General features: G+C 41.5%; 1 protein-coding gene across 1 annotated transcript in view; it reads left to right on the forward strand.

The window, feature by feature from the left end:
* TBC1D9 (TBC1 domain family member 9) overlaps positions 1-27,537 on the forward strand; it is a 140,123-nt gene that overhangs the window by 41,945 nt on the left and 70,641 nt on the right. The window contains exon 2 of the mRNA XM_017873643.1: positions 15,923-16,033. Within this exon, the coding sequence (XP_017729132.1) occupies positions 15,923-16,033 (111 nt within the window). The remainder of the gene's footprint in view (positions 1-15,922; positions 16,034-27,537) is intronic.

A 27,537-nucleotide genomic window follows, 5' to 3' on the forward strand; every position in this document is an offset into this window, starting at 1 on the left:
TTTTTTTTTTTTTTTTTTGAGTGCCAATGATGATTTCTTCTCATCCATTATTGATATACTTTTTTTCTTTTTTGAGACAGGGTCTTGCTTTGTCACCCAGGCTGGAGTACAGGGACACGATCATGGCTCTCTGCAACTTCCATCTCCAGGTTCGAGGGATTCTCTCACCTCAGCCTCCCAAGTAGCTGGGACTGTAGGCAAGCTCCACTACACCCAGCTGATTTTTTAAAAACTTTTCTAGGCATGGGAGTCTCACTGTGTTGCCCTTGCTGTTCTCCAACTCCTGGGCTGAAGCAATCCTCCTTCCTTAGCTTCCCTAAGTGTTGGGATTGTGGGCATGACCCACTGTGTCCAACCTGTTATCAATGTTTTTCAAAACAGGTTGCAAGGCTATCTTCAGGCCATGACTAAACTAATTCTCAGGAAATTTCAGTTGGGCCTAATGTATTCTGTAAGGGACTTATCTACATTTACAGCTTGTTTCATTTATTGAAAACACATCGTGTTACAATAGACATCTTGATAAAATAGGGGTGTTACTGGTTACTGTACCTATGGTTTTTACAGTCAAATCATCTGTGGTGAGCTTCTTCGTTTCATTTCTCTCCCTTGTTGGTGCCACAGTGTTTTCTTTATTTTCAGGTCCTCTAAGCTCAATTTTCTCTTTAAGGCTTTATCTAGACTTTAGCTGAAGATTGCTGTCACATTATCCATCACAAAATGAAATTTCTCTGTGAAGTCCCTCAGTCTTATCCAGGTGAATAAAGGCTAAGATAGAAGTGGAATGTGGCTGGGCATGGTGGCTCAAGCCTGTAATCCCAGCACTTTGGGAGGCCAAGACGGGCGGATCACAAGGTCAGGAGATCGAGACCATCCTGGCTAACACGGTGAAACCCCGCGTTATTCTAAAAAAATACAAAAAACTAGCCGGGCGAGGTGGCGGGCGCCTGTAGTCCCAGCTACTCAGGAGGCTGAGGCAGGAGAATGGCATGGGCCCAGGAGGCGGAGCTTGCAGTGAGCTGAGATCCGGCCACTGCACTCCAGCCTGGGAAACAGAGCAAGACTCCGTCTCAAAAAAAAAAAAAAAAAAAAAAAGAAGTGGAATACAGGTGGAGTTGCGTGCCCTCAAAGTGGTGAGGTTCCATGAAACTCCCAGGAATCAAGCCAGGCTACTACTGTATCTCTCCCTTGCAAATAGCATGATTGTTTTAATTACAGTCTGTAGCCACTATTTTTATCTGTGTTAGAATATTTGAATGCAAGACTGGAAAACATTATTGCTATTAATGCCTGTGCACCTTCTTATGTAACTTGCTATAGTGTAGAAGGGAACATTTACTCAAAAAGTCTATCCAGATGGAGCCAAAGGAGTTAGTTAGGGTTTTAGTTGGGTACTTTGGGTTATAAGGAACAGGACTCATTCAAGGTACTGTGAATTCAACTTTCTGGGCTTTGTTACCAGATTGCATGCAAACTGCAGCCAGTCTGAAAGACCAGAAGCAAGATAACTGGAGGGTATAAACTGAAAATTCTAAGCCTCCCATCTGCCTGATTGGACCCCTCCTGCCAGCCAAGGGGATTCCAAAGTAAACCTGAAAAACTAGTTAAGGCCATGATGAGAAAGTGGGGTCGGATATGCCTCATTCAGAGAGAATTCAGGCACAACTGACCACTATTAATATTAAAACAGAGATCTTAAGACTGACAAAACAGACTTTTTGTTTGTTTGTTTGTTTGTTTGTTTTGAGACAGGGTCTCATTCTGTCACCCAGGTTGGAGTGCAGTGGTGGGGCTACTGCTTACTGCAGCCTCGATCTCTCCTGGGCTCAAAAAATCCTCCCACCTTAGCCTCCCTAGTAGCTAGGGCTGTAGGTGCACAACGCCACACCCGGCTAATTTTTAAATTTTTTTGAAGAGGCAGGATCTCACTATGTTGCCCGAGCTGGTCTTCTGGGCTCAAACGATCTTCCTGCTTCAGCCTCCCAAAATGCTGGGATTACAGGCATAGCCACTATGCCTGCTCCAAAACAGACTCTTTTTAGCAGTAAGATGCCAAATTCCAACTTGACTCTAGTATAGCATCACATGACAGCAGACTCTGAAAAAATTATTTTACCCCGAAATTTATTTCTTTAGCATGTTTTAAAATGGTCCTGGAAAGCTATCTCTTATGGGGGAAATGTACATTTTGTAGAAAGTCTTCCCTTTCCAGGTGTTTTTCTGATCCTGAAGAGATTAGCTGAGAGCCTAGCACCTTGTGAAGGTCGGAAGAGATAACATTTGCTATCTGTTGCCTCTCAGAGTGGCCACCTATGAGACATCATCTAAATAATAAGAATTTTGGTCTCCATAACCCCTTATCTTAACCCAACCACTTCTTTCTAATGATTAAAAGTCTTTAGATCATAACTTTCAATCAATTGCCATTAAGAAAATCCTTGAGGCCGGGCGCGGTGGCTCAAGCCTGTAATCCCAGCACTTTGGGAGGCCTAGACGGGCGAATCACGAGGTCAGGAGATCGAAACCGTCCTGGCTAACACGGTGAAACCCCGTCTCTACTAAAATACAAAAAAATTAGCTGGGCGAGGTGGCGGGCGCCTGTAGTCCCAGCTACTCGGGAGGCTGAGGCAGGAGAATGGCGTGAACCCGGGAGGCGGAGCTTGCAGTGAGCTGAGATCCGACCACTGCACTCCAGCCTGGGGCAGAGCGAGACTCTGTCTCAAAAAAAAAAAAAAAAAAAAAAAGAAAATCCTTGAATCCACCTAGGACCCAGAAGTCCCCACTTTGAGTGGTTCCTCCTGTCCAGACCAAATTGAGGTACACCTTACGTGTGTTGATTGATGTCTTATGTCCCCGTAAAACATGTAAAACCAAGCTGTAACCCAGCCACCATGGGCATATGTTCTCAGGACCTCTTGAGATTGCCTCAGGCCTTGAACACTCATATTTGGCTCAGAATAAACCTCTTTAAATATTTTACAGAGCTTGACTCTTTTTTGCCAACAAGGGAAGTGGCTCATCTTTTCATCCTAGGCCATGTTTTAGCCTTGTGTGTTTGCACTAATCAAAGTCCCTGGTGAAAGGCTGCACAAGGCAGCTTTATTCTGTATCATGTTGCATTTGCCTCTTCAGCCCCCCAGGCATTATGCCAAGGGTTACCGATTCTGATTTTTGCCAGTTACCTTTACAGAAAGCAGTAGGAGCTGATTGGTTATGTGACTTCATCATTTATAAACTATTATAGTAGGAGCTTTAATGTTTCATTGTTCCTATAGTATTAAAAACTGCAATTACTTTTTTTTTTTTTGAGACGGAGTCTTGCTCTGTCGCCCAGGTCGCAGTGCAGGGGCGCAATCTCGGCTCACTGCAAGCTCCGCCTCCCGGGTTTACGCCGTTCTCCTGCCTCAGCCTCCCGAGTAGCTGGGACTACAGGCGCCCGCCACTACGCCCGGCTAGTTTTTTGTATTTTTAGTAGAGACAGTGTTTCACCGTGTTAGCCAGGATGGTCTCGATCTCCTGACCTCGTGATTCGCCCGCCTCGGCCTCCCAAAGTGCTGGGATTACAGGCGTGAGCCACCACGCCCGGCTGCAATTACTTTTACACCAACCTAGTGGTTCATTATTTGACTATAATACATGTGCATTGTAAAAATTATAAAGTACAATGTTTTATAGTGTATAGTTCTAATAGTATAAAAATTACTTCAAAAAATATAGTTCTTTTTTTTAAAAAATAATTCTTTTTCAGAGACAGGGTCTCGCTGTGTCTCCTAGGCTGAACTGCAGGGTGTGGTCTTAACTCACTGCAGCCTCTACCTTCTGGACTCAAGCGATCCTCCTGCCTCAGTCTCCCAAGTAGCTGGAACTACAGGCATGCACCACTATACCTTGCTTAATTTTTAATATTTTTTTGTAGAGACAAGGTCTTAATTATTGCCCAGGCTGTCTCAGAATCCTGGGCTCAAGTGGTCTTCCCACCTTGGCTTCCCAAAGTGCTGGGATTACAGTTCACTGTTCCTGGCCTAAAAATATAGTTCAAATAATAAAAAAAAAGGTTTCTGATTTCTGCCATATCATTCTCATTCCCAAGAGGTAACCATTATTAAATTTAATATGCATCTTTCCTGGCATTTCCTTTGTTAGTATAAGCACAGATAGCATTTTTCTTTGTCTTGCTTATATATAGCTGAAGGCAACACCATGGGTACTTACAAATTTAATGGATACTCACTGGAAGGCCAATGAGGCGACTCACACCTGTAATCCCAGTGCTTTGGGAGGCCAAAGTGGGAGGGTCCCTTGAACCCAGGAGTTGTAGACCAGCCTGGGCAATATAGCAAGACCCCCATTTCTATAAAAAAAAGCTTAAAAATTAACCTCAAGACTCAGACCTTAGTTATAGATTTAAAGAAGTTAATCACTATGTCTTTAGATGAATGCACACTTACATGTAATCATATAGCTGAGAAGGTATATAAGCTCTGGAAAACTTTGTAATTTTGAGTCGGCCTGGTGATAATTTCCAGGCCTTCTCCCTGTAAACGGTTGCAGAAATAAAAACTCTCTTCCTCCCCAGTTCATCTGCATCTTGTTATTAGGGCATGAGAAATAGCAGCCCGACCCTCAATTTGGTCTGGAAACCATCATGCCACTGCATTCCAGCATGGGCAACAAAGCAAGGCCCCATGTATCTATCTATCTATCTATCTATCTATCTATCTATCTATCTATCTATCTATTTTTTGAGACGGAGTCTCACTCTGTTGCCCAGGCTGGAGTGCAATGGCACAATCTCGGCTCACTGCAACCTCCACCTCCCAGGTTCAAGTGATTCTCCTGCCTCAGCCTCCCGACAGCTGGGACAACAGGCGCCCACCACTACGAACAGCTAATTTTTTGTATTTTTAGTAGAGATGGAATTTCACCATGTTGGCTAGGCTGGTCTCAAACTCCTGATCTTGTGATTCGCCCACCTCGGCCTCCCAAAGTGCTGAGATTACAGGCGTGAGCCACCGCGCCCAGCGTGTATATATGTATATATATTTTAAAGAGCATACTCAGAGAATACTTGGTGATAAAAATGATGAAATCAATTGGATTCATTTTTGCACTGTAAACTTCCTGACTTGAGATAAACTAGTTATTAAACATCAGGTGTCTGCAACTGGAGTAAGGAATGTGGTTCAGTGTGTATGAATATGTACCAATTTGTAGCATTGATGAACTCTGTATACCAGAAGGAAAAAATGAACTTCAAAAAAAAATTTCTAAAATGTAAAAATCAGGTCCCTCTCCAAGGAAGTGTGTTTTTGAGGGAGCTTCTCATTTAGATATTGACTCTTAACTAGCATGTTGCAACCTAGCAACAAGATTTCTAACCTGTAGTTATCTGTTGTGAAGTAGCAGCTTTAGTATAACCATGGTAACTGTCTGTTTACTTGATGGCATGAGCTCTCTTTGAATTAAAAAAAGCCCAAAATAAAAGGTTGGAGGTAATTATATATTTTTTGTTTTCTCATCATAAATGTATTGAATGCACATTTGAGAAATTTTTGAAAACACAGAAGACCATAAAATAGCAGAATTGTCATCTCACCTACTAATGTTAATATTCGTATTTAGTTTTGTATTCTTTAAAATTAATACATGTACTATAATTTGTAATATAGGTTATATTATACTTTTTTTGGACAAATTGGGATCATATAGAACAGTAAATAGTTTTGTGCTATTTTTCATATACTAGGTGCATTTCACCATGTCATTAAATAATTATTTGAGGATATGATTTTAAATGTCTAAATATTATATCAATGTACTATAATTTATTTAGACATTCTAGGTCATTACCTAAATGTAATTTTTAATTCAGAATTATTTCTATTTCATATTATTTCATTGTCAAGTTGTTCTTTAGCTTATAGATGCTCTCAATTATTTGCAGATGTACTACGTAAGAGGATACATGAATTAGAAAAAGGGTTGACAACTCAGGACAGTGAATGACTTCTGCAAATGTGGCCTTCCTGAGAGAAGGATCTGAGGGGCATTGCCCCCAGGTATCCAGGAGAGGACTGATATAGCTAATCTCTTAGAAACAGAGGTGGGCTTCATAGCGATCAGTTCTTCCTACTAGCACCAAAAAGGCCCCTGCTTCCTACCTCTCAAGGTTGACCTTGGTCAGCCTTGACCTTTGAGTTTTAGGTTTTTCAGACCCGCCTCTACAGCCAAGATTAGAATCAATATAACTTCCTGTTGCACATGGAAGCAGCTGTAAATCTAAGAAAATAGCATCCGCTTTCCTATTACGGGGCATGAGGGGAAATTAAATTAAGCCCCCTCCTGTTGAGGGGCTTCTTTGAGGAATTAGATCACACAAGGCTTGGGGTGATTTTTTAATAAGTTCAGCCCCATTGTCCTCATTGGTCTGTATCAGAGCAGACTTGGGTCCTGCACAAAAGTCTGAAAGCAGCAAGCTTGTTTGTGGGGAGAGAACGAGCCAACACACTGCTAGGGTCAAGGCCAGCTTCCTAGGTATGCTTGTACACAGGAACCTACACTTAGAAAAGCGCTGGGCTTGGCTTCATGTTCTACTGCTGCTGCCTTGAAATTCTGAAGAAGTTTTTAACAAGGGGACCTGAATATTCTTTTTGTACTGGGCCCCACAGATTATGTAGCTGGTCCTGATTAGGGTGTAGAGTAAGGTATTGCATTAATAAAGTATTTGAATCATTCCTTCCTCAGACCCCTGCCCCAAGGGGATGGAAAAATCCATTCCAGCTGTTCTGACTTTATGCAGGAGCAGGTGCTTGTGACTTTAAGAGATGGGCCTGCAGGGGAAATGGAACAGCTCCTGGAAGACATGGCCTTTTGAGGGTGCTTGGGAGATTTGAGCAGCACATACTAATTGGATACAGATAAAATGCTCTTCAGATTTCAGTTTTCTGCTCTGTTTGCTTAGTTATAACCCAGCGTGTGTTTTATCTTTTGAGGTGGAAAATATGAAAGTCACAGCTTCTCTCTCTCTCGTTGAGCATTTATTTCGTGAGTACTTACATAAGCATGTATATCAAAGACCCTGTGATCCAGAATTACTGTTTGAAATTCTACAGAGTGGGTGCTCCACCTCTCTTAGCTTTGTCATTCTTTCCCCTGTAGCTCACTCCCCTCTTGGTAAGAAATGAGGCAGGGGTCTCTCGGGGATCACCTAATACACTAGTTTATATTCCCAGCACTTTTTAACCAGTGCCCCTTGGGATAAACATACAACAAAACCCTCACGCCTCCTTCATTCACGTATGTTGAGTTTTATGTTAGTTTGTTGAGTTTTATGTTAGTTTGCATTGTGAAAACAGTCACTTTTTCCCAAATGAAAGTTGTAGAATTGCATGTGCTCTGTAAAGCTATATAAATGATTCTAAGAAACAGTCTCAAGAACATGACTGCCCTAGAGCCTGCCCTTCCCTAATTTAATACTGTTTAAAGCAAGAGTTCCTAACTGTCAGGCTGCAGACAAGCACCTGTCAGTCTGTGGCCTTTTAGGAACTGGGCTGCACAGCACGGGGTGAGCGGCAGGTAAGGGAGAATTTGAGCTCCACCTCCTTTCAGATCAGCTGCAGCATTAGGTTCTCACAGGCACAAGAACCCTATTGCGAACTGCACATGCAAAGGATCTAGGTTGCATGCTCCTTAAGACAATCTAATGCCTGATGATCTGAGGTGGAACAGTTTCATCCTCAAACCATCCCCCGACCACCCCACCCCCCACCTCTGGTCCATGGAAAAATTATTTTCTATAAAACCAGTCCCTGGTGCCAAAAGGTTGGGGACTGCTGACTTAAAGTACCAAATTTTAAACTGTTACCAGTCTGCCTCCAGCTAAGAACAGATATTGAGATTAAGCATTTAGGAACCTAGAACAATTGTCTGTTAATTTTAATCAAAAAATTGGAAGCTTATATTTTTTATGTCATTTCTTTTTTTTTTAGTATTCCATATGCATCATATTTTTATGAAAGTGTCAGTCTGTAACAGATTGAAAACTAAAAAACAAAGAAAAACTGATTTTTTTCAGCCCTGTCCCCAAGTTGGCAAAACTGATTCTTAACCACAAATGTTTGAGAAGCACTCTCCTAATTAAGAGTCAACAGTATATTTCTTAGACTTCTTAATTCATCTTTCAACGAACAGTGATGAGTTGGGGTGTGTGTGCGTGTGTGTGTGTGTGTGTGTGTGTGTGTGAGAGAGAGAGAGAGAGAGAAAGACTGGAGAGAGAGAGAGAGAGAGAAAGACTGGTTCCTTCCCCCCAGGTAACGGTGTCATCCTTGAAGGCAGCATGATATAGGGGCAGCTAGAATGGGGTTATGAGAAGCAGCTATTGAAATTGAGAGGAAAGAGTTGTGGATGGCCTGTTTAAAACAACAACATTCCATAGTAGGCTTGTTGAGAACCATTTTTATCTAGAGATGCTGAACAGTGGAAGAATGTATGCTACTTATGAAAATAAAATTGCTCCCACCATTTGACACTGAAGGTAGCATCCAAGTATTGGGATTGGTTACATGTCTATCTATGCCCTTCTAATCTTTTCCCCTACTGCCAATAATACCTGTGCCTGAGAGTAACTATAATACTCTTTGAGGTTATGGAACAGAGAACAATGCGTTGTACCCATCTCCTGTCCCAGCCACCTTCCCTGACAAACCTCCCACATCCTCCCCCTCCTTACCCAGAGAACAGCCTCCGCCTGTATTCCCCTTTCATACATAATGTGACTGGCCAACATTAGCCCACGTGTACCTTCACATTGGTTATGGTACCTCTAGGAACTCTGGCGCATTTATAGTTATGGAGATGACCCTCACCTGGTCATTTCAGCATTCTTCACACTTGCACACGGAGCCATTTTCCTAATCCCTCCCTTGGTCCCCTGGCCAGTATGGTGTGCAAACCGTATTTACCAATCTGTGTGTTGGGCACAAGGGTTTCAATTGGTTAATTAAACCTTTGAATTTGCTTTTTTTTTTTTTTTTTTGACAACTGCCAATCTCTGAACTTCTTTCCAAAAGTGGAATAGAGGCTTGTCTTTTCTCTGAATATCTCTGCTTTTGATCTAACTTAATTCCAGATAAATTTCAATACTGATTAAAAGTGACAAATTACTTCTGAAACTGGAGAAATTGATTTTCCAAGGTAAGCAGTTCCAGATATGAGTTTGATTTGCATTATTACCTCACAGTCTTTGAAATGGGATTTTTTAGCTGCCTTCTCAAGTCTTGGTCTCCTTTGTAAGATTCATAGACAATTTTAATTATTTAAGGCAGATTTGCTAGAACTTGTAATATTGGAAACTGTGGTACAAAGATGAATTAGTTCTTAAAATAATTCTTGGTTTCTCCCAATGTTCATCAAATTGAGAATTTTGTGGTCCACATTATAAATATTCAGCATAATGTGCTGAACATTATTGTAGGCTTTGAGACTCCCAAGATAAATAAGGCAGTGCTTGTCCTCAAATTGCCCAGGGTCTGGTGGGAAGAAACTGTACTTTTTTATTTTTGAAGTAGGAAACAATGTAGTAATTATCTTAGTGTAATATAAGTCAAGATGGTTGGCAAAACCCAAAAAAGCGAAGTTAATTGCCAGGAGATTTGGGGGCTTGAGTGTTGAGACCATTGGTTGGGAACATGCCGGAGAAAACAGGGACACATGCATTAGGTGACCTTGACTTGGATATTGAGGCAAATAGAAGTTTGACAGAATGAGAAACACTTGTGCAAAGCCTTGGAGGCTTTAAAAAGTAACAAGCAGACAAACAAGGCTCATTAAAGAAGGGTAAAAGTTATGGTATTAGGGCTAGAGAGTTTATGGGCATGTCAGCAGCTGCTTCTGAATGTTTTCATTTAATTACTTTCTGCCCAGTATCATGTAAGTGTTAAGACTTCTAGAGAATGTATCACTTACATCTAAGGAGCAGCAGCCAGAAGAACAGGTGGCAGCAGGTGGCCTACAGAAACGTACCATCTTCCCAGATAGTAAGCCAGGCATGGAAGTGATGCACGGGAGAGCAAGTACTGAGCCAAAAGTCTTGCATGTGTATAGAAGATATATAAAGAAGTAAATCCAAGGATACTGCGTCTCTGGCTTTGGGGAGATCAGTGAATATTTGCTCAAATGAATGGAAATCCAGTATGTATATAGATGGAAGCTTCTAGATGGTGAATTCTGTCTAACTGTACCTCTTAGCAAATGTCACCACAATGGGAAAGGCAAATAACTCACAGAAAAGGAAATTGGATTGGCCAACAAACAGGAAAATTAATCAATAATCAGAGGAATGCAAATTTAAATCACAAGTAGGTACCATTTCTCACTCTAGAAATTGGTGAAAATAAAAAAAACCTGGTAATACTAAGTATTGCAGATATTATGGAGAAACAGGTATTCCCACACTTTCTTGAGCACTTTAGAGAGCAATTTTGTAATATCTAATGAGGTGTAGAAATGCACTGACCCTGGGACCTGACAATTCCATTCTAAAGAAATATGCTCAGGTGCTTAAGGATTTATGCAAACAGAATATGATTACAGTTGCATAATAGAGCAAAAACTGTGGATAAATCCGATGTCCTTTACTAGGAAAACAGATAAGTTGTAATATAGTTACATAGTGGAATATTGCACAATATTTTAAAATGAATGCATCAGATTTACAAGTATATTCTGGATAAATTTTACAAACATATTAATTGAAAAAATAAGCTGCAGTGTAACTTACAGCAAATTTGTAAAATACTCATCAGTTTTAAATGTTTTATATGAAAACATATGGGTCAGTAAAATATAAGGACCTGGATAGGAAGAATACAAAAGCATTTAAGAATGGTTAATGGAGAGAGGGAAATGGGATTAAGGGAGTGCGAAGGGAACCTCACGGTGTCTGTTACCTTTTCTTTCTGTTAAAAAAAAAAAAAAAAAAAAGTAGATCTGAAGCAGGTAAGGCAAAATGTTAAAAACAAACAACAAACGAAACAGAGTAGTGGTACATGTATTTTGTAATTTCCTATACTTTTCTATTGTTTTGAATAATTCATCACACAATAGTGCTTAATGCATACTAGGCACTTTCTAGGGTAGATACTATTATTTCTTTATCAGGAAGCAGGGGCACAGAGAGATTAAGGGACTGACTGGTATGTAAGCTGAGGCTGAGCCCACTCCCCTGACCACTATGCCACGTACTTCCTGGATCTCTGCTTCATTTCAGACCGGCTTCAGGACTAATGGAGTAGGGGAAGCCAAGTGATCTTTAGGATCCTGTCCAGTTTACTTAGCCCTGATCATCAGTAGATGGATCGATCATTTCCATGAGCATATTTCTGCATGGCAACACTCTCCTGACACAGCCCTGCCTGCAGAGGGCTGATGGGGGTTTCTCTGCAGCACTGTGGACCTGCCACCTGTTCCAGCTTCCAGCCCGGCTGCAGCTGTGCAGTGGTGACTGTGCATCACACATCTTCCAGTGCCCACAACCAAATGGGAAGCGAATATGGAACAATTTTGCCAAGTGTTTTCTGAATCTCCTTGAAAACAGCACTTTTACATTATAAGATGCCACTGTACTAATGTAATAGGTAGATGCAGATAAGAGTTATTTTGAGGGCTGTAATTTGATTTCATTATCTTAGGCAATCAAGATTGTTTAACACCAGGAATAGCTGACTAGAACAGCTGCTAAAACAGCACTTTGTGTGGGAAATGAAGAAAAGGTTCAGTATTTTGACAGCCATTTCAAAGGTATGAGTAATAAGACTTTTAAGAAAATCCTAATTGTTGCTCCTTTTGTGGGGGGGCGGGGCAAGGGGATTCTCTAGACCAGATTTCCCATCTCCTAGTATTCTACATCGGTAGAGGACAAAGAAGGAGTATTTCCTTTTTCCCAGGGTCTTCACTTCATGCACCAATAGAGTTTAGATACCATGGTTATAATTTATTATTTGAGTTTTTTTTTTTTAAACATGCACACACACCTAACTTGTCCATTTATCATCAAACATGGGTTTAGTGCTTACTGGGCTCCAAAGTGCAGGGCCTGTGGATCCAAAATAATCAACTAGACCCTGCCCTCAAGGAACTCTCAGTCTGGAGAGAAGAGGAAAAAATGGGACAAGGCAAAATGTGCAAGTAAACTTAAACAAATGTAATAGGCATTATAGAGGCAGAACTGGGAGGAAGAGTACAGTAGGAAAAAGGTGGCATTCAAAGATTAGGAGCTTGCTGTTTGAGGTCGGTTGGGGGGACAAGAGCAGACAGACAAGCACAACATTTTGAGTGATCAGTGTTATCCAGGCGTGAAAGGACTCAGCACTTCTGGGTTAATATGGAAAGAGTCTATTTCTTGATTTAACTGGCCAACTGCATACCTCAGTTCACAATATTACTTTCTGTTTGGATATCCAGTGCCTTAAATGTCCAGGGAATTTGCACAGAAATTTTCTCATTTAAATGTACCTAATGTGAATATCCTGATATACTTTCTGTAATTTACTTGAAAATATTTCAGCATGTACCTGTGCTACGTACATGTATATCTGTTAGTTTTCATCCAAGTCTTAGTGGAAGTTGGTGGCGCCAGTCGTGAATGCAGAGGTAGGCTTGGTGAACTTGCATCTAATGAGAAACCCTCACTCCAGGGGGCCTTGCTTTAAGCAACTTGGTTTTCTTTATCTCTAATTGACACCAGAGGCTTTGTTAATTAGAATGGTTTATGATGAGGTTGGATTTTAATTGGGAAAATTGTGGTGATGGAGATACGTGGATTGGGTTGGACCTTTTCAGAAGTCTTCCTTCTTTTGTGTTACAGAGGACAAAAGTTCAGTGAGCCATTAAGGATGATAAAACTGAGGCTCCAGGAGGAAGTGGCAGAGCCAGGATTGAAGCATTCCAGAACCAGGACTGCCCCTGTCCACTGCTCTGCCTTGCCCAGTCAATTATGCTTGCCCTTGAAAGAGTCTTGGTCTATGATGACACTCAGAGGCTTATTAAACCACACAGGCTGATTCTTTTGTTTGTTTGTTTGTTTGTTTGAGACAGAGTCTTGATCTGTTGCCCAGGCTGGAGTGTAGGGGCATGATCTCGGCTCACTGCAACCTCCGCCTCCCAGGTTCAAGCAATTCTCATGCCTCAGCCTCCCTAGAAGCTGGGATTACAGGTGCACACCATTGTGCCTGGCTAATTTTTTTTAGATTTTTAATAGAGAAGGGGTTTCACCATGTTGGCCAGGCTCTTCTTGAACTTCTGGCCTCCAGTGATCCACCCGCCCCGGCCTCCTGAAGTGCTGGGATTACAGGTGTGAGTCACCACGCCCAGCCCACAAGCTGATTCTTGATTGTAACCCTCTAAACCCAGACTAAAGTTTGTATGCCTTAGAACCAACATATATGACACTTGTAGTAGTTTCAGCATTTTATTTATTTTGATTCAAGATGTGAGAGGTATTACAAACACTCAATTATGAGTGATGCGTTTGTGTGTCTAGTTAACAGAGAAGGAAATTTAGTGTTCTCGGCTAGCACTATTTCACTCTTTTCTGCTTTTCCTATTATATTCTTCCATCTGTAGATAATTGAAGAGTCATTTAAGAAATTAGAGGTCTCTGTAGCAAATCCAAGTCACAGTAAAGCAAACAAAACTGCATATGTGTGTGATATAATGTAGAAATCTACCCCCTTGGAAGACTTTGCAGGCTGTAAAAATTTCATTTTTAATGTATTTCATACAGGCCAGAGCTAACAAGTTAATTTCTACTGAGCAAAAGTTTTTTTGTTTGTTTTCATCCTGGTATGTTGAGGTCAGCTAATGGTCACTGTGGTTTGGAGTGAATCTAAATGAATTTTTTGCTATTGGACAAAGACCAAGGACTTCTGCATGGTCTACCTCACTTAGGTTTCTTGATTAATAACCCTAGTTCAGGAAGGCAAGGGCGATTATGACCACTTTACAACTGAGTAAATCAAAGCAATGAGAAGTTAAATGGCCTGTCCCACTCCACAGAACTGGTTATAACAGAGTCAGAGACAGAATTGAGCTCTTCCGAACATGAGTTGACTAGATCATAGCTCCCTCCATGACACCAGGATGCCAGAGCAGAGGGAAGTGAATTTCAGTGGTATTGTGCATATCAGGGTCTTATTTGGTATGGCCAGAACCAAACCTCAAGACATTATTACAAAATAATACAACAAGAGGTACCGGTGGCAACCTTTTCAGAATTTGTGCCTCAGATTCAGCGAAACTTCAGGAAAAGCCTGCAGTCTGGCACTGAGCTTTGCTGCTTTCAGTATCAACTGTTGCAAAGCAAGGGAGGCTGGGGGCCTTCAGCCTCCATCTCCCAGCTTCAAATACCATTAGTTCTATCCCAAAGTCATCCTCTATAAACATGTTATCTAAATAGAGGTAAAATTAGATAAAAGTATCTTAGCAGGTTTTTTTCAGGTGGCTTAACCCCTCATTCCAAACAGCCTATTACCCCTAAGTCTTATTACCGTCAGTCTTCAAAAACAATCCTGGAGTAGTAATGGTGTCTCCATCTGGCAATTGAGAAAAGCGAGATTTTGGAAATAAAATGTCTTGGGCTAATATTGTCAACTGTTCTGGGTTCCTAATTGGTCCTTCTGAGTCCAAGCCCTGCTATATACTGGGTTCCATGTAGCTTTAGAATAACTATGGGCATTTACATTATGGGAATCTTTTGGATTCATCTTTCCAATTAAGGGATCTAGTTTATTATACCTTGGAGAATGTGTGTGTGTAATCCGTGTTATTTTAAAATACTGTAGAAAATGTTTGATGTCTAATCCCACTTAAGTGTGGTTAAAAGGTGGTTAAAAGAGAAATTTGCACTGATGACAGGCTCCCTCCCAGTTTGAAGCTGTCAGAATCCTTGCACTGTCACCACCACACCTGACAAGTTGTCTGGGAACATTGGAAAAGGATTGCTGAGTGAGAAACAGGGTTGTGCATTCTCCGCATGGCTGGAGTGCCTCAGCCGGGTCATCTGGGCCGCCTTAACCTTCCACCTTTGCTCACTAAGCTGCCTTCTGCTCTTAATTTCCTTTTCCTTGTCAGTTTTCCTCCTAGAAAGAGAAGGTACAGCCTGTTCTTAAGTGAGCATTGGTATACTGGGCATTTGTATTCCTTACAAAAAATTGCTAAATTCATTTGCTGAACATTCAGGCTTGTCTGGACTTGACGATGTGAACAAGTTTTCACGTGGGCCTGGTAAACCCTGAATAAGCGGATCACTGGGGTTCTTGACTCAAAGAACTAAACTTTGTGCTAAAAATGCAGACCCTGATCCTCAACCTTATTCCTGCATCATTTCATAGCATAGACCAACTCTGGTTAGCCCTGGTTATCGTGACTGATGTCACAAATGGCAGAGGACTCTTCTGTTGAAATGGGAAGATCCCTCTGTTTCCCGGCGCTGGCTCACTCCTAAACACAGTGCCAAAGCACTGCCTGACCTTCTCCTCCACTCGATGATAAATGCCCTGGGGATGCTGTCTTATTCAGTTTTGTGCCCACAGGGTTTGTCTTGCACATAGTAGGAATTTAATTAGTGTTTGCTGAGCTGAATTGTACTAATTTTTTAAACATAAATGGAAAGTGGAGCAGATGAAAATAACATGTGGGGCAGCCTGGCAGACTGAATCGGATAAGCACGACTGGTTCTTGTGACCTTGTCAAGTAGTGCAACTTGTGCAGAGCCAGCATCATCTTAAATGAAATTTTTCAAGGCGTGGTGCAATGGGAGATGGGGTTGTTGGGAGAGCTCATGAAAGGGCATGTTCACGCTGCCCCTGGGAATTTGGGAAAGTACTAAGGCAATTCTTACCTGTTTCTCCCCATATTCCACCCTCAGGCCTGCTGGTGGGCACCCTTGATGTTGTGTTGGACTCCAGTGCCCGGGTCGCTCCTTACCGAATCTTGTACCAGACTCCAGACTCCCTGGTCTACTGGACCATCGCCTGTGGTAAGCAAATGCATCCTGAAATATGCAAGTTTTAAAAGAAATGTTAGGGTTAACAACTTTTTATCAGAAGGAAAGGAGTGTGTACTTGCTGAATGCAATCACTGGTATTTTAGGGTAATTAACCTTAGTCATTTCAACACATGAACCCAGAGGCTCAGTGGCTTAACACAACAAAAGTTTCTTTCTCACGGGTAGAGTCGTGTTGGGATTATGTGGCCTCCTCCATGTGTAGTGACTCTCTGGAACACAAGGCCTCCAAGGTCAGCATACAAGGGAAGAGTGTGAGGGTGGAGCACATCTGTGTTTAACTTCCTTGGCCCAGAAGTGGCACACTCCGCCTTCCGTTCCACTCATACTTAGTGGCCAAGACTAGTCATGTGGGTGCAACCTCACTGCAGAGGAAGCTGGGAAATGAAGAAGGATGTGTGGAATACTTGGGTGTACTAAGTAATATTTGGTATATCCTAGCATAGTACTTTCTACTGAGTAGGGATTCTTTAGTTCTCCTAATGATAATCAGTAATGCTGTGCTGTGCTTAAAATAGTAGTCAACAGTCTTGCTTTGGCTGGTCCGATGGTTGTGAGCTATTTCCATTCATCACAGTCAGTTGCAGATGGAACTCCTTTTCTACTCTGTCCCCACTTCTCACTACTGCACTTGACTAGTCTTAAATTTTTTTTTGTTGTGTTTCCAGATGAAATCTCACTCTGTCGCCCAGGCTGGAGTGCAGTGGCACGATCCCAGCTCACCACAATCTCTACCTCCCAGCTCACCACAATCTCTACCTCCCGGGTTCAAGCAATTCTCCTACCTCAGCCTCCCAAGTAGCTGAGATTACAGGCGCCTACCACCATGCCAGCTAATTTTTGTGTTTTTACTAGAGATGGGGTTTCACCATGTTGGCCAGGCTGGTCTCGAGCTCCTGACCTGAAACGATCTGCCCACCTCGGCCTCCCAAAGTGCTGGGATTACAGGTGTGAGCCAGTGTACCCAGCAAAAAAAAATTTTTAATCTTGCTTTTGTTGGATCTCTCATAAGAACTTCTAGTCCAAATCGGCCAAGTTTTTTGTTGTTGTTGTTTTTGAGACGGAGTCTTGCTCTGTTGCCCAGGCTAGAATGCAGTCGCGCAATCTTGGCGCACTGCAACCTTCACCTCCCAGGTTCAAGCGATTCTCCCGTCTCAGCCTCCCAAGTAGCTGGGATTACAGGCTCGTGCCACCACACCCAGCTAATTTTTGTATTTTTAGTAGAGATGAGGTTTCACCATGTTGGTCAGGCTGGTCTTGAACACCTGACCTCAGGTGATCCACCCCCCTCAACCTCCCAAAGGGCTGGGATTACAGGCATGAACCACTGTGCCCAGACTTTTTTTTTTTTTTTTCTACAATTTCTTTTTTTGTAGAGATGGTGCCTCTCTGGGTTGCCCAGCCTGGTCTTGAACTCCTGCTTTGGCCTCCCAAAGTGCTGGGATTTCAAGCATGAGCCACTGCAATTGGCCCAAAATGGCCAAGTTTTTGTTTGCATGTGGCTTTTAAAACAGCCATAAGAAAAGTAAGGTCACTATATGAACACTTTTTTTAACTTTTATTTTTTCGCCTCTACTTGATTTACAGGAAAGTTGAGCAGATTGTTCAGAGAACTCTCATTTGTACCACCCCCCATACAGAGTTTCCACTATTGTTAACATCTTACCGTGGTGCGTTTGTTATAATTAATGAACCAGTGTTGATACATTATTTGTAAGTAAAGTCTGTTGTTCAGATTTCCCTTTTTCTTTTTCTGTTTCAGTATCCCATCTGGTATAACATTATAGTTAGTCGGTCATATCCCGTTAGGCTCCTCTTGGCTGTGGAAGTTTCTCCGATTTTCCTGGGCTTGGATGATCTTGACAGTTTTGAAAGATACTGATCCAGTATGTTTTGGCATGCTCCTCAATTGGAATTTGTTTGATATTTTTCTCATGATTAGACAGGGGCGTAGATTTAGATCACAGAGATAAAGGACCATTTTGTTTCACATTGCCAAGTGTACATTTTATCAACATGATTTATGACTGTGGGCCTCCTTGATCACCTCCCTGAAATAGTGTTTTTTTAGGTTTCTCCACTGTAAAGTTACTCTGTTCTTCCCCTTTTCAAACTATTCTCTTTGGAGGGAAATCACTATGTGCAGTCCATACTTAAGGAGCAGGGATTTTTCTCTCCTTTAGGGTAGACTGTCTACATAATTTGTGGAGAATTCTTTTGCACAGTAAATTTATCTCTTCTCCCTCATTTATTTATTTAATTATTTATGTCACTATAGACTCATGCCTATTTATTTCATCTTCTGGGTTATAATCCAACACTACTTTATTCTTGGCTCAAATTGTTCCGGCTTCAGCCATTGGGAGCTTTTTCAGTTGACTTCATTCATTTTTAAAATTGATGTTTACTTGGTAGGAAGTGCTGTGCTGGGATCTAAAAATATAAAGACAATTATATTTGGTCTCTGCTCTTGAGAAACGTACAGTCTAGTGAGGATACAAGTAAATAGTCAATTACAGCCCAGTGTGAACCAGTGCCTTATGGTTCCATTGAATTTCTGGGCATCCAACTAAACAGAGGAATATAGGCTGGCCTCCTACAGAATTAGAAGAGGTTATCTAGGTGTGATTTCAGGCTGCTGGCAAGCTCCATTGCCTGGGTAATTCTCCCTCAGGGATCTAGTAGTACCTGAAATTCTAACATTGTAATTATGTCTCTCCCGCTCCCCGCCGGAGACAGAGTCTTGCTCTGTTGCCCAGGCTGGAGTGCAGTGGCACAATCTCAGCTCACTGCAACATCTGCCTCCTGGGTTCAAGCGATTCTCTTGCCTCAGCCTCCTGAGTAGCTGGGATTACAGACACGCGCCACCATGCCCAGCCAATTTTTGTATTTTTAGTAGACACAGGGTTTTACTATGTTGGTCAGGCTGGTCTCAAACTCCTGACCTCATGATCCGCCCACCTTGGCCTCCCAAATGCTGGGATTACAGGCATGAGCCACCGTACCAGACCATAATTATGTCTTTTTAAATGTATTCTGAGATGCAAGCAGCCCAATGAGAGACAATTAACTGTAACCATTATTTACACATCCCATGAACGAAGGCATGGCTTCAAGGTTCAGAGCAGTGGGAAAACCTATCTAGAAGTGAAGAATGGGGATTGAGTGAGAGGAAGGTGATAAAGGATTAAGGAAGAGGAAGCTGGGACTCTGACCTGTACAGACTTACCAGTGTAACCCAGGGTCCTGGAAGACAGTGTTCCAGTCTTCTCTGCACGTTTACCCACCACAGACGGAGCCCGTAGAAGGGAAAGTACCATCTGGCCTGCCATAGTTGATTGGGTAAGCATCACATTTAGTTGGCAAACAATCTAGAATCATGTTTCGTAGCCAGCAGATGAAGAACTAAAAAGAAAGAAGTTAAAAGCCAGGGAAAGCCACCACCTCATGAGGGTGTGGAAAGGACGCCACCACCTCCTCGCTCAGTTTCCAGCAATCCTGCCGCAAGTGCCCAACTGCTTGCGAGATCCTTTGCAGGCAGGAGGTCTTCAGAGCCCTCAGATCTCTCCTTACAGCCCTCCAGCCTCCTGGTCTTCCCACCTCAATTTCTGGTGATGTAAGGAACTGGTTTGTGTCTCCTGTGACTTTTCCTCTGACCCTGAGCCATCACCTTTGTTGTCTCTGACATTTATAATGTCATTGCCTGACGTTACTACTCCTCAGTCTGATTCTGGGGCTTTGCCATGGTATTGCTATGACACAGATCTTCCTGTGAATACTCCTATGGGATAGAATTGGGTGTTACAAAGCTGAGTTATTCCTGAATTATTTGCTGAGCCAAGGCTAAGGAACACTAAGCTGTAAATACTGATGGCATAATTTATTGTCCAAAGTGATGTGTAGTTTTCTCTTCCCAGTGGTACCTGTCACAATGAAATCACTGCATGATTTCATAATAATAAACCCAGAATGATTTTAGTTTTTGTATATATTGATTATCCATAGAGATAGCTCCAGAATTTCTTTATGGAAGCCTGAGCAACAGAGAGAGACAAGTGTTGTGAAAGTGGTTTTGTGTTGTTGTTGTATTTTGTTGCATTTTGTATTGTTTTTTTGAGGCAGTGTCTTACTCTGTCCCCCAGGCTGGAGTTCAGTGGCGTGATCTCGGCTCACTGCAACCTCTGCCTCCCAGGCTCAAGTGATCCTCCCACCTCTGCCTCCCAAGTAGCTGGGACTACAGGCAGGCACCACCGTTCCCTGCTAATTTATTTATTTATTTATTTTTTGTAGAGACAGGGTTTTGCCATGTTGCCCAACCTGATCTTAAACTCCTGTGCTCAAGCCATCCACCTGCCTCAGCTTCCCAAAGTGCTAGGATTACAGGTGTGAGCCACCGTGACAGGCCACCATTAATTGTTCTTTCTTACTGATTTCCATTTCAAATCCAAGTTACTGGCTCCCTTTCATAAGATTTTAAGAGCAGAAGCTACTCCCTTAAGATTTTTAAAATGTATCTGTACCTTATTGTTTGTAAATTTAATGTTATTTTTCATAAACTACAAAGTTAGTATGGGGTAGGAAAATATATTAAAAACTTCTGATTTGCTAGGATTTTATGAAATATTGCTATAAAAGAAACATCTGCAGACAACTGGGTAAGTCTAACTCACTGCCTTGTGGAATCCATGGGATTATAAAACCTTTTTCTATAAATCTTGATCTTGTCATGTGTTTTGTAAACCTTTAATAAGCATAAATTGAGTTAAAGGGAGCATCTGCCACCAATGTCTTGACATAGACCACATAGAGCAGTAGTAGTGTTATTGGTAAATCCTAGCTGTATGATTTGCCTTAGACTTGACCCACATGAAATCAGGCAGGAGGACTCTTTCGGACCATCTTACTGCCACTATAATAAGCACCTGGCCCTGGGCAATATGAATCATACAGAAAGCGGGGTGGAGGTACCTCGAATTATTTGATGAGACATTATTTTCATATGCCTCCTCTTTTTATTTTTTTTATTTTCTTGAGACGGACTCTTGCCCTGCCACCCAGGCTAGAGTACAGTGGCACAATCTCGGCTCATTGCAAACTCTGCCTCCTGGATTCAAGTGATTCTCCTGCCTCAGCCTCCCAAGTAGCTGGGATTACAGGTGCCTGCCACCACGCCTGGGTAATTTTTGTGTTTTTAACAGAGATGGAGTTTCACCATGTTGGCCAGGCTGATCTTGAACTTCTGACTCAGGTGATCCGCCCATCTCAGCCTCCCAAAGTGCTGGGATTACAGACGTAAGCCACCATGCCCAGCTCGCCTCATAATTACTAACAAATAATCTTCTGTTAGTTTATCCAGACTGGTCTGAAGAAGTTGATCATTTACATTTCCTTGACATGGAGAAATTTAATTGGGAAAGGGAGCCAAAAAACTTTCCTAAACAATGACCATTTCATTTCACTAGTACCCAAAATGCAGTTTTTGTTCTTTTTGGCTAATATGCCATTATGTCAACAATTCTAGCCTACAGAAGGGCATTTTGTTTAGTGGTTTGTACGGTAAATTCTACCTTTTATCCAGCCAGTTTTGTTGAGCTGGTTATACTGTACTCTGACAATTCTGTCTCTCATGGTTTACCAGTGAATTGACTATTTTGCACCTGGGGCTCACATGAGAATACTAAACAGGTACAGATATGCCCCCAGCAGCTCTTGTTTTGGATATGGTGTTCCAGAGGCCGGAGAGAGCCCAGTCCATTGTCTTCCTTGGCCTTTGGTTGGCAGAGGTAGAAAGCCATTTGGCTTTCTCCCCATTATAAGGACTAGAAGGTTCTAACAGTAAAAAGGGTTGGTTATGTGATCTCCATGGGAATATGGACACATAGGAATGTAGGTCATTCCAAGGATACAATCTAAAGAAAGGAGTTCTGGGACAGCTCAGGAGAATTAGAAACAAAGATACAGAAGAGCTGCTGGCAGTTCCTTCTGGATGCATCTGACCTTCAAAAAGGGCTAATAAAGTAAAGCGTGGAGGGGATGTGTTTGATGGACAGCTCACTGATAACAATACTGAACAGTGCCTTGATTTGGCTGTGTATTGATTTAGTATCCCTTCCATTCTAGAATGTCATCTGGGCCTAGATGGTCATTGTGTTTCAGAAATGAAAGATAGATCAGCCGCCGTCTTGCCTGCCCCTCTTATTGTAGTAGGATGCAGAGGCAAGGTAAATTGTCCAAGTTCACATTCCTGGTTGTAACTAGTTATGTGGTGCTCAGACCAAGTTCTCAGGTCTCCCCAGTCCCATCCCAGGACTTCTTAAGCGGCACCATGCTGGCTTTTATGATTAAATATTCTTTTAGTTAGCAAATGGTAAGACCCAGAGTTTAATTAAAGATTGCTAATTGGTTCTGCTCTTATTCTCTACTGTAAATAAAGAAAGTGTTGGGTAATTTAGTTGCCTTCTGCATGAGGCAGACATAATGTGAAAGTTGATAGGTATTTTTGTAATTCTTTCTTGGTCTGTGTAACTCAAGGACTATTCTCATATCCTTAGAAACACAGTGAGTTAAGAAAGCAAACAAAATAATTGCTTGTTTTCTTCAAGCAATACATGTTTATTGCAAAAATTACAAAATAGAGATATATAAAATGAATAAAAAGAAAACAAAATACCATATCATAAATCATCACTTTCTAGAGTTTAAAAAATCTCCAATATACTTTATATACCTATATATACAAATACATAGCTGGGGCTACAGGTGCACGCCACCACTCCTGGCTAGTTTTTGTATTTTTAGTAAAGATGAGGTTTCATCATGCTGTCCAGGCTGATCTCAAACTCCTGACCTCAAGTGATACACCCACCTCGGCCTCCCCAAGTGCTAGGATTACAGGTGTGAGCCACTGTACCTGACCTATCAATTTTAATAAGTAGATATTTTATGTGAATATAACATAAATGATCTACTCAGTATGTTATTGGAAATCTAGGGTTTTTTCCCCGAATGTTACTGTATTTTGAACAATCTTAGTGAATATTCTCCTAACAAAATCTTTGCACATTCTCTTAATTATTACCTTAGGATAAATTTATGGAAGTAGATATGTTGAATCAAAGAATATACATATAATTAAAATAGCAAAAATTTAAAAGTTAAAAAGAGGATATGCATGTAATTAATATCTCTAGCCTGATTGCCCTCCAGAAAGATAGACATTTGTGTTCTCACTATCCAGTAAAATAAGGATGTTAATACTGATTCTTACTGCCGAGGCTGAATGAGTTACCTGGGACTCTCTGTTCTCAAAGTGATTATAAAGCTGTGAGCATATTATTATGCCCGTAAGAGATTATAAGCAGAGTTATGTCAGAATCTTATCATAGTTACACAAGGGCATCTAGGCATATAATATGTACCCTTTGCAGTCAAACATAAGAGTTCCAGGGCCTGAGAGGTTTGTGCTAAATGTATGTTAGTCGAGCAATAGTTAAGCAGCTAGTTTCTTTTCTTGACATCAGATGACAGAAATATTTTCTGAATCACATTTCAAGATGAGGTCTTTGTGTTCTGCTGCTTAAGATAATTCCAAAAGTAATTATTTGGTGTTTTCTGTGTTCTAGGCCTATGCTAAGGACTTGAAGTGTATTACCTGACTTAATCTGTAGCACAAACCAATGTATTAAATGTTGTTTTTTACATATTACAGACAAGAAATCTGAAGGACAAAGAGGTTAAAGTAACTTACCCATGGCCGCAGAGTTAGCATGTGGCATTGTAGAAGTTTGAAACCAGGTGTACTTTTTTGACGTGGTCTGAGGCATTAAGTAAAATTGCCTCACTCATAACCAGGCTTCTTCTTATTTCAGATAATTTAACCTTTATTCCTACTTGCTGCACTTGTGAAACATGTTAGAAGGCAGCAAAGTGTAGCAATTTAGAGTGTGGACTTTGAACGTGCACAGTGGCTCATGCCTGTAATCCCCACACTTTGGGAAGCTGAGTTGGGAAGATCACTTGAGCCCAGGAGTTCAAGACCAGACTGGCTAACATAGTGAGACTCTGTCTCTATTAAAATAAATAAATAAATGAAAAAAATTTAAAAAAAAAAAAAAAAAAAAAAGAATGTAGGCTTCAGAGCCAGAAAAATCTGGATATGTTTGACAGTTTTGTTGTTGTTTTTTTTGCAACAGGATCTCACTCTGTAATGGAGTGAGCAAGGCTGGAATGCAGTGGCACAGTCACAGCTCACTGCAGCCTTGATCTCCCGTTCTTAGGTGACCCCGTAACTCAGCCTCCTGAGTAGCTGGCACACACCATCACACCCTGGTAATTTTTGTAATTTTTGTAGAGATAGGGTTTCACCATGTTGCCCATGCTGGTCTCGAACTCCTAGGCTCAAGTGATCCACCTACCTTGGCCCCTCAAAGTGCTGGGATTACAGATGTGAGCCACCATGCCCGGCCTGTTTGACATTTCAGTAGTTAAGTGTGATGCCTATTCTTGGTAAGCACAATAATAGAGGGCATTATCATTATCATCTTACTTAACCTGATTATAATTATAACTTTAGTTAGATGTGGATTTTGAAAAAGTATATTTTCATTTGTTTCTAAAAATGTTTCAAATCACCATGTTATTTTTGGGTTTTGTCTTTTGCCCTCTCTGAATGTAAGTTTGCAATTTTTCTGGGTGTAGAAAGTACAAGGTGGCTTGGTAAATACAGGGACAAGTTAAATGTTGCTCCAGTGTGTGGAGTAATACTCTTGCCTTCATTTGGTATGGAAACTTCAAAATTATCATCTTTGTGGCTAAGATTATATTGGAAAAGGCCATAATACAGATGATTTCTTCATTTGGTTCCCTTTATTTAATTAGCTTCAAGTGCTATTCATGTGAGCTCAGTGATCCACATAGCCTGCTCTGAATCTGAAAATACTAGGTCAGTTGCTTTTTAATCCTTTGGAGGCTTATTGGGTTTTTTGTTTTGTTTTCTGCTATGTGATGAGTGGTTTTTATTTTTATATGCACATACAAGTGTACCTACACATGTGCGTACATACACTTATGATCAATGAGAATTTACCATTTTAGTTATTCTACAATACAGGTTTTTCTCAAGTTCTGCAGTCCCAGAAACAAAATGTATTATTCCTAGGAGATAGGAAGAAAAAAAATGTATTATGAATCATGCATCATGCAAGAAATGTCTGCCAAATATCTATCAATGGAGCCTTAAACCTTTGTTCTTAATCCTCAGAGGCCAGACATGATAGAATCATTTTGGAGGTTCATCTTCTATTTATTTCAAGTAGACTTCATGACTTTAAGATAGATTTCAAACTAGATGAATAATTAGACTATGATGATTTCGTATTTTTCATCATTGCAGACAACATGAAAAAGTTTGTCCAGGTGTATATTTAGGGCCTCTGGCCATTACCCTAAAAAACTGCTCTAAATGATGAAGATTCTTATTTTTTAGAAATCAATGTCTAAACCTTAAGCCTATCAGGCGTTCTAGTTTTTAGCCACAGCAGAATGCTTTAACTTGCATTTCCTGAAGGATTCTCATACCCAGCCTCAGGGTTCTTTGTTATTCCAGCTGATTACACAGTCGGGTCAGCTTGTTTTTCCTGCTGCATCTCTGTAAATGGGGCCTGTCCAGAAAATCTACAGCCAAGCCATTCCTTTCTCTTCTGAGTGTCCTAACACAGTTTCTTCAAGCTGCTGGATAAACAGATTAGTTCCTTGTCAGGGTCATGACAAAGGAGCTTCATACTATCTCACTTTAACAACAAGTTCTTAGACTTGAATTATTGCAGCACTGTACTTACTTACTTGAGAAATGGAAGAGCCATTTATAAGCAACATTTGGGATTCAAACATGTTTCCTTTGGAGTCTCACAGGTTGCTAAGGAGTGGTCCAGAAAAAGTGGCATTTGCTCTGATATGGCTGAGAGGTAACTTGGACCCTTTTCTCTGGGGTGAGAAGTGACAGAAGTGGCCATCTGCTTCCAGAAGTATTTTTACTGGATTGGCATCTTCAGACGATAGTGGTAAATTCAGTCCTGGCTTTAGGTATCCTCATAGTTTTAGTGACCAGAACCTGGAGCTGGAACACCTGTCCTCACTGCTTCTTTGTGCATTTAGGAAAGCATTCAGAGAATATGGTACATTTGTGCAGTAAATATAAATTTTAAAACATACTTTGACATTATTCTCCCCAGAAAGTATCTGTTAGGTCTAGACAGGAATCCACAGTTCAATTCCTAAAGCTGCTGTTTACTGATGGTGTTTGTCTTTTTTCATTTCTAAAATAGCATATGATGATAATGGGTTCATACTATGATACACAAAGTTCTTCTAACTCTTGAGTGGTGCTCTCACCATGCTCTGTCCTTTACCAAGTCATCACACCAGGACCTTTACTTTTAGAGTTCCTGCTACACTAGTCATAGAATCCAGTCTTCTGAAACTTCTTAGGCTTGGATGTAGCCAGAAGAAACCTCCAGAACCTCTTTTGGCTGTACTGAAACAGCCACAAAGCACTGAGCACGCCAAAAGGCTTGAAGATCCTGGGACTTACGGTCCCAGTACCTCTCCTGTACATGGGAGTAATGAGTGGCTGGTGATGACTCCAAAAGGCCAGGCTTTTCATGTGACACAAGTATGGGAGGAAGGACAGGAGACAGAGGACAGAACAAAAACAGTACAAGCAGAAGCAATAGGTTTGGGGCTAGTGCTGGTAAAGGAAGATAGACATGTAGGCATTACCTTCCTCATAGCGAGCAGTAGAGAAAAGAGCCAGTGGTGAGAACAATGTTGGAGGTGGATGGTGGGGATTATGGAAATGATGGACAGTGGGCAGTGCGGAACAGCAGATCCTGGGGCAGCAGAGGAGGCAACAGATGGGGAAACAATGATAGTAAACCTGAACTTCAGTGCAAGATTACTCAGATGACTATTTGAAGATGGGGTGGGAAAGATACATTAGCCATGTGGACCTTCATATAATGTCAGTGAAGATTAGAGGTACAAGCAGATGTTTAGTGAATGAGTGCATTCATATGGGCATATACCATTTCTGCTATGGAAGTGTGTGTGTGGTGGGGATGTACATATAGAAATGTGTGCATAAAGAAACCTTCATCCTTTCTTTATGCATAAAGCACACAGGCCAGGCATGGTGGCTCATGCCTGTAATCCCAGCACTTCAGGAGGCCAAGGCTGGCGGATTGCTTGAGGCCAGGAGTTTGAGACCTACTAAAAATATAAAAACAATTAGCGGGGTGTGGTGAGATGCACCAGTAGTCCCAGCTACTGGGGAGGCTGAGGTGATAGGATCTCCTGAGCCCCAGGAGGTTGAGGATGCAGTGAGTCAAGATCATGCCACTGTACTCTAGCCTGGGCAACAGAGCGTGACTCTGTCCCCCGCCAAAAAAAAAAATGGGGAGGAAGGGAAGGGGAGGGGAGGG

Source organism: Rhinopithecus bieti, unplaced genomic scaffold, assembly GCF_001698545.2.
Source record: "Rhinopithecus bieti isolate Rb0 unplaced genomic scaffold, ASM169854v2 scaffold_7985, whole genome shotgun sequence".
Lineage (NCBI taxonomy): Eukaryota > Metazoa > Chordata > Mammalia > Primates > Cercopithecidae > Rhinopithecus > Rhinopithecus bieti.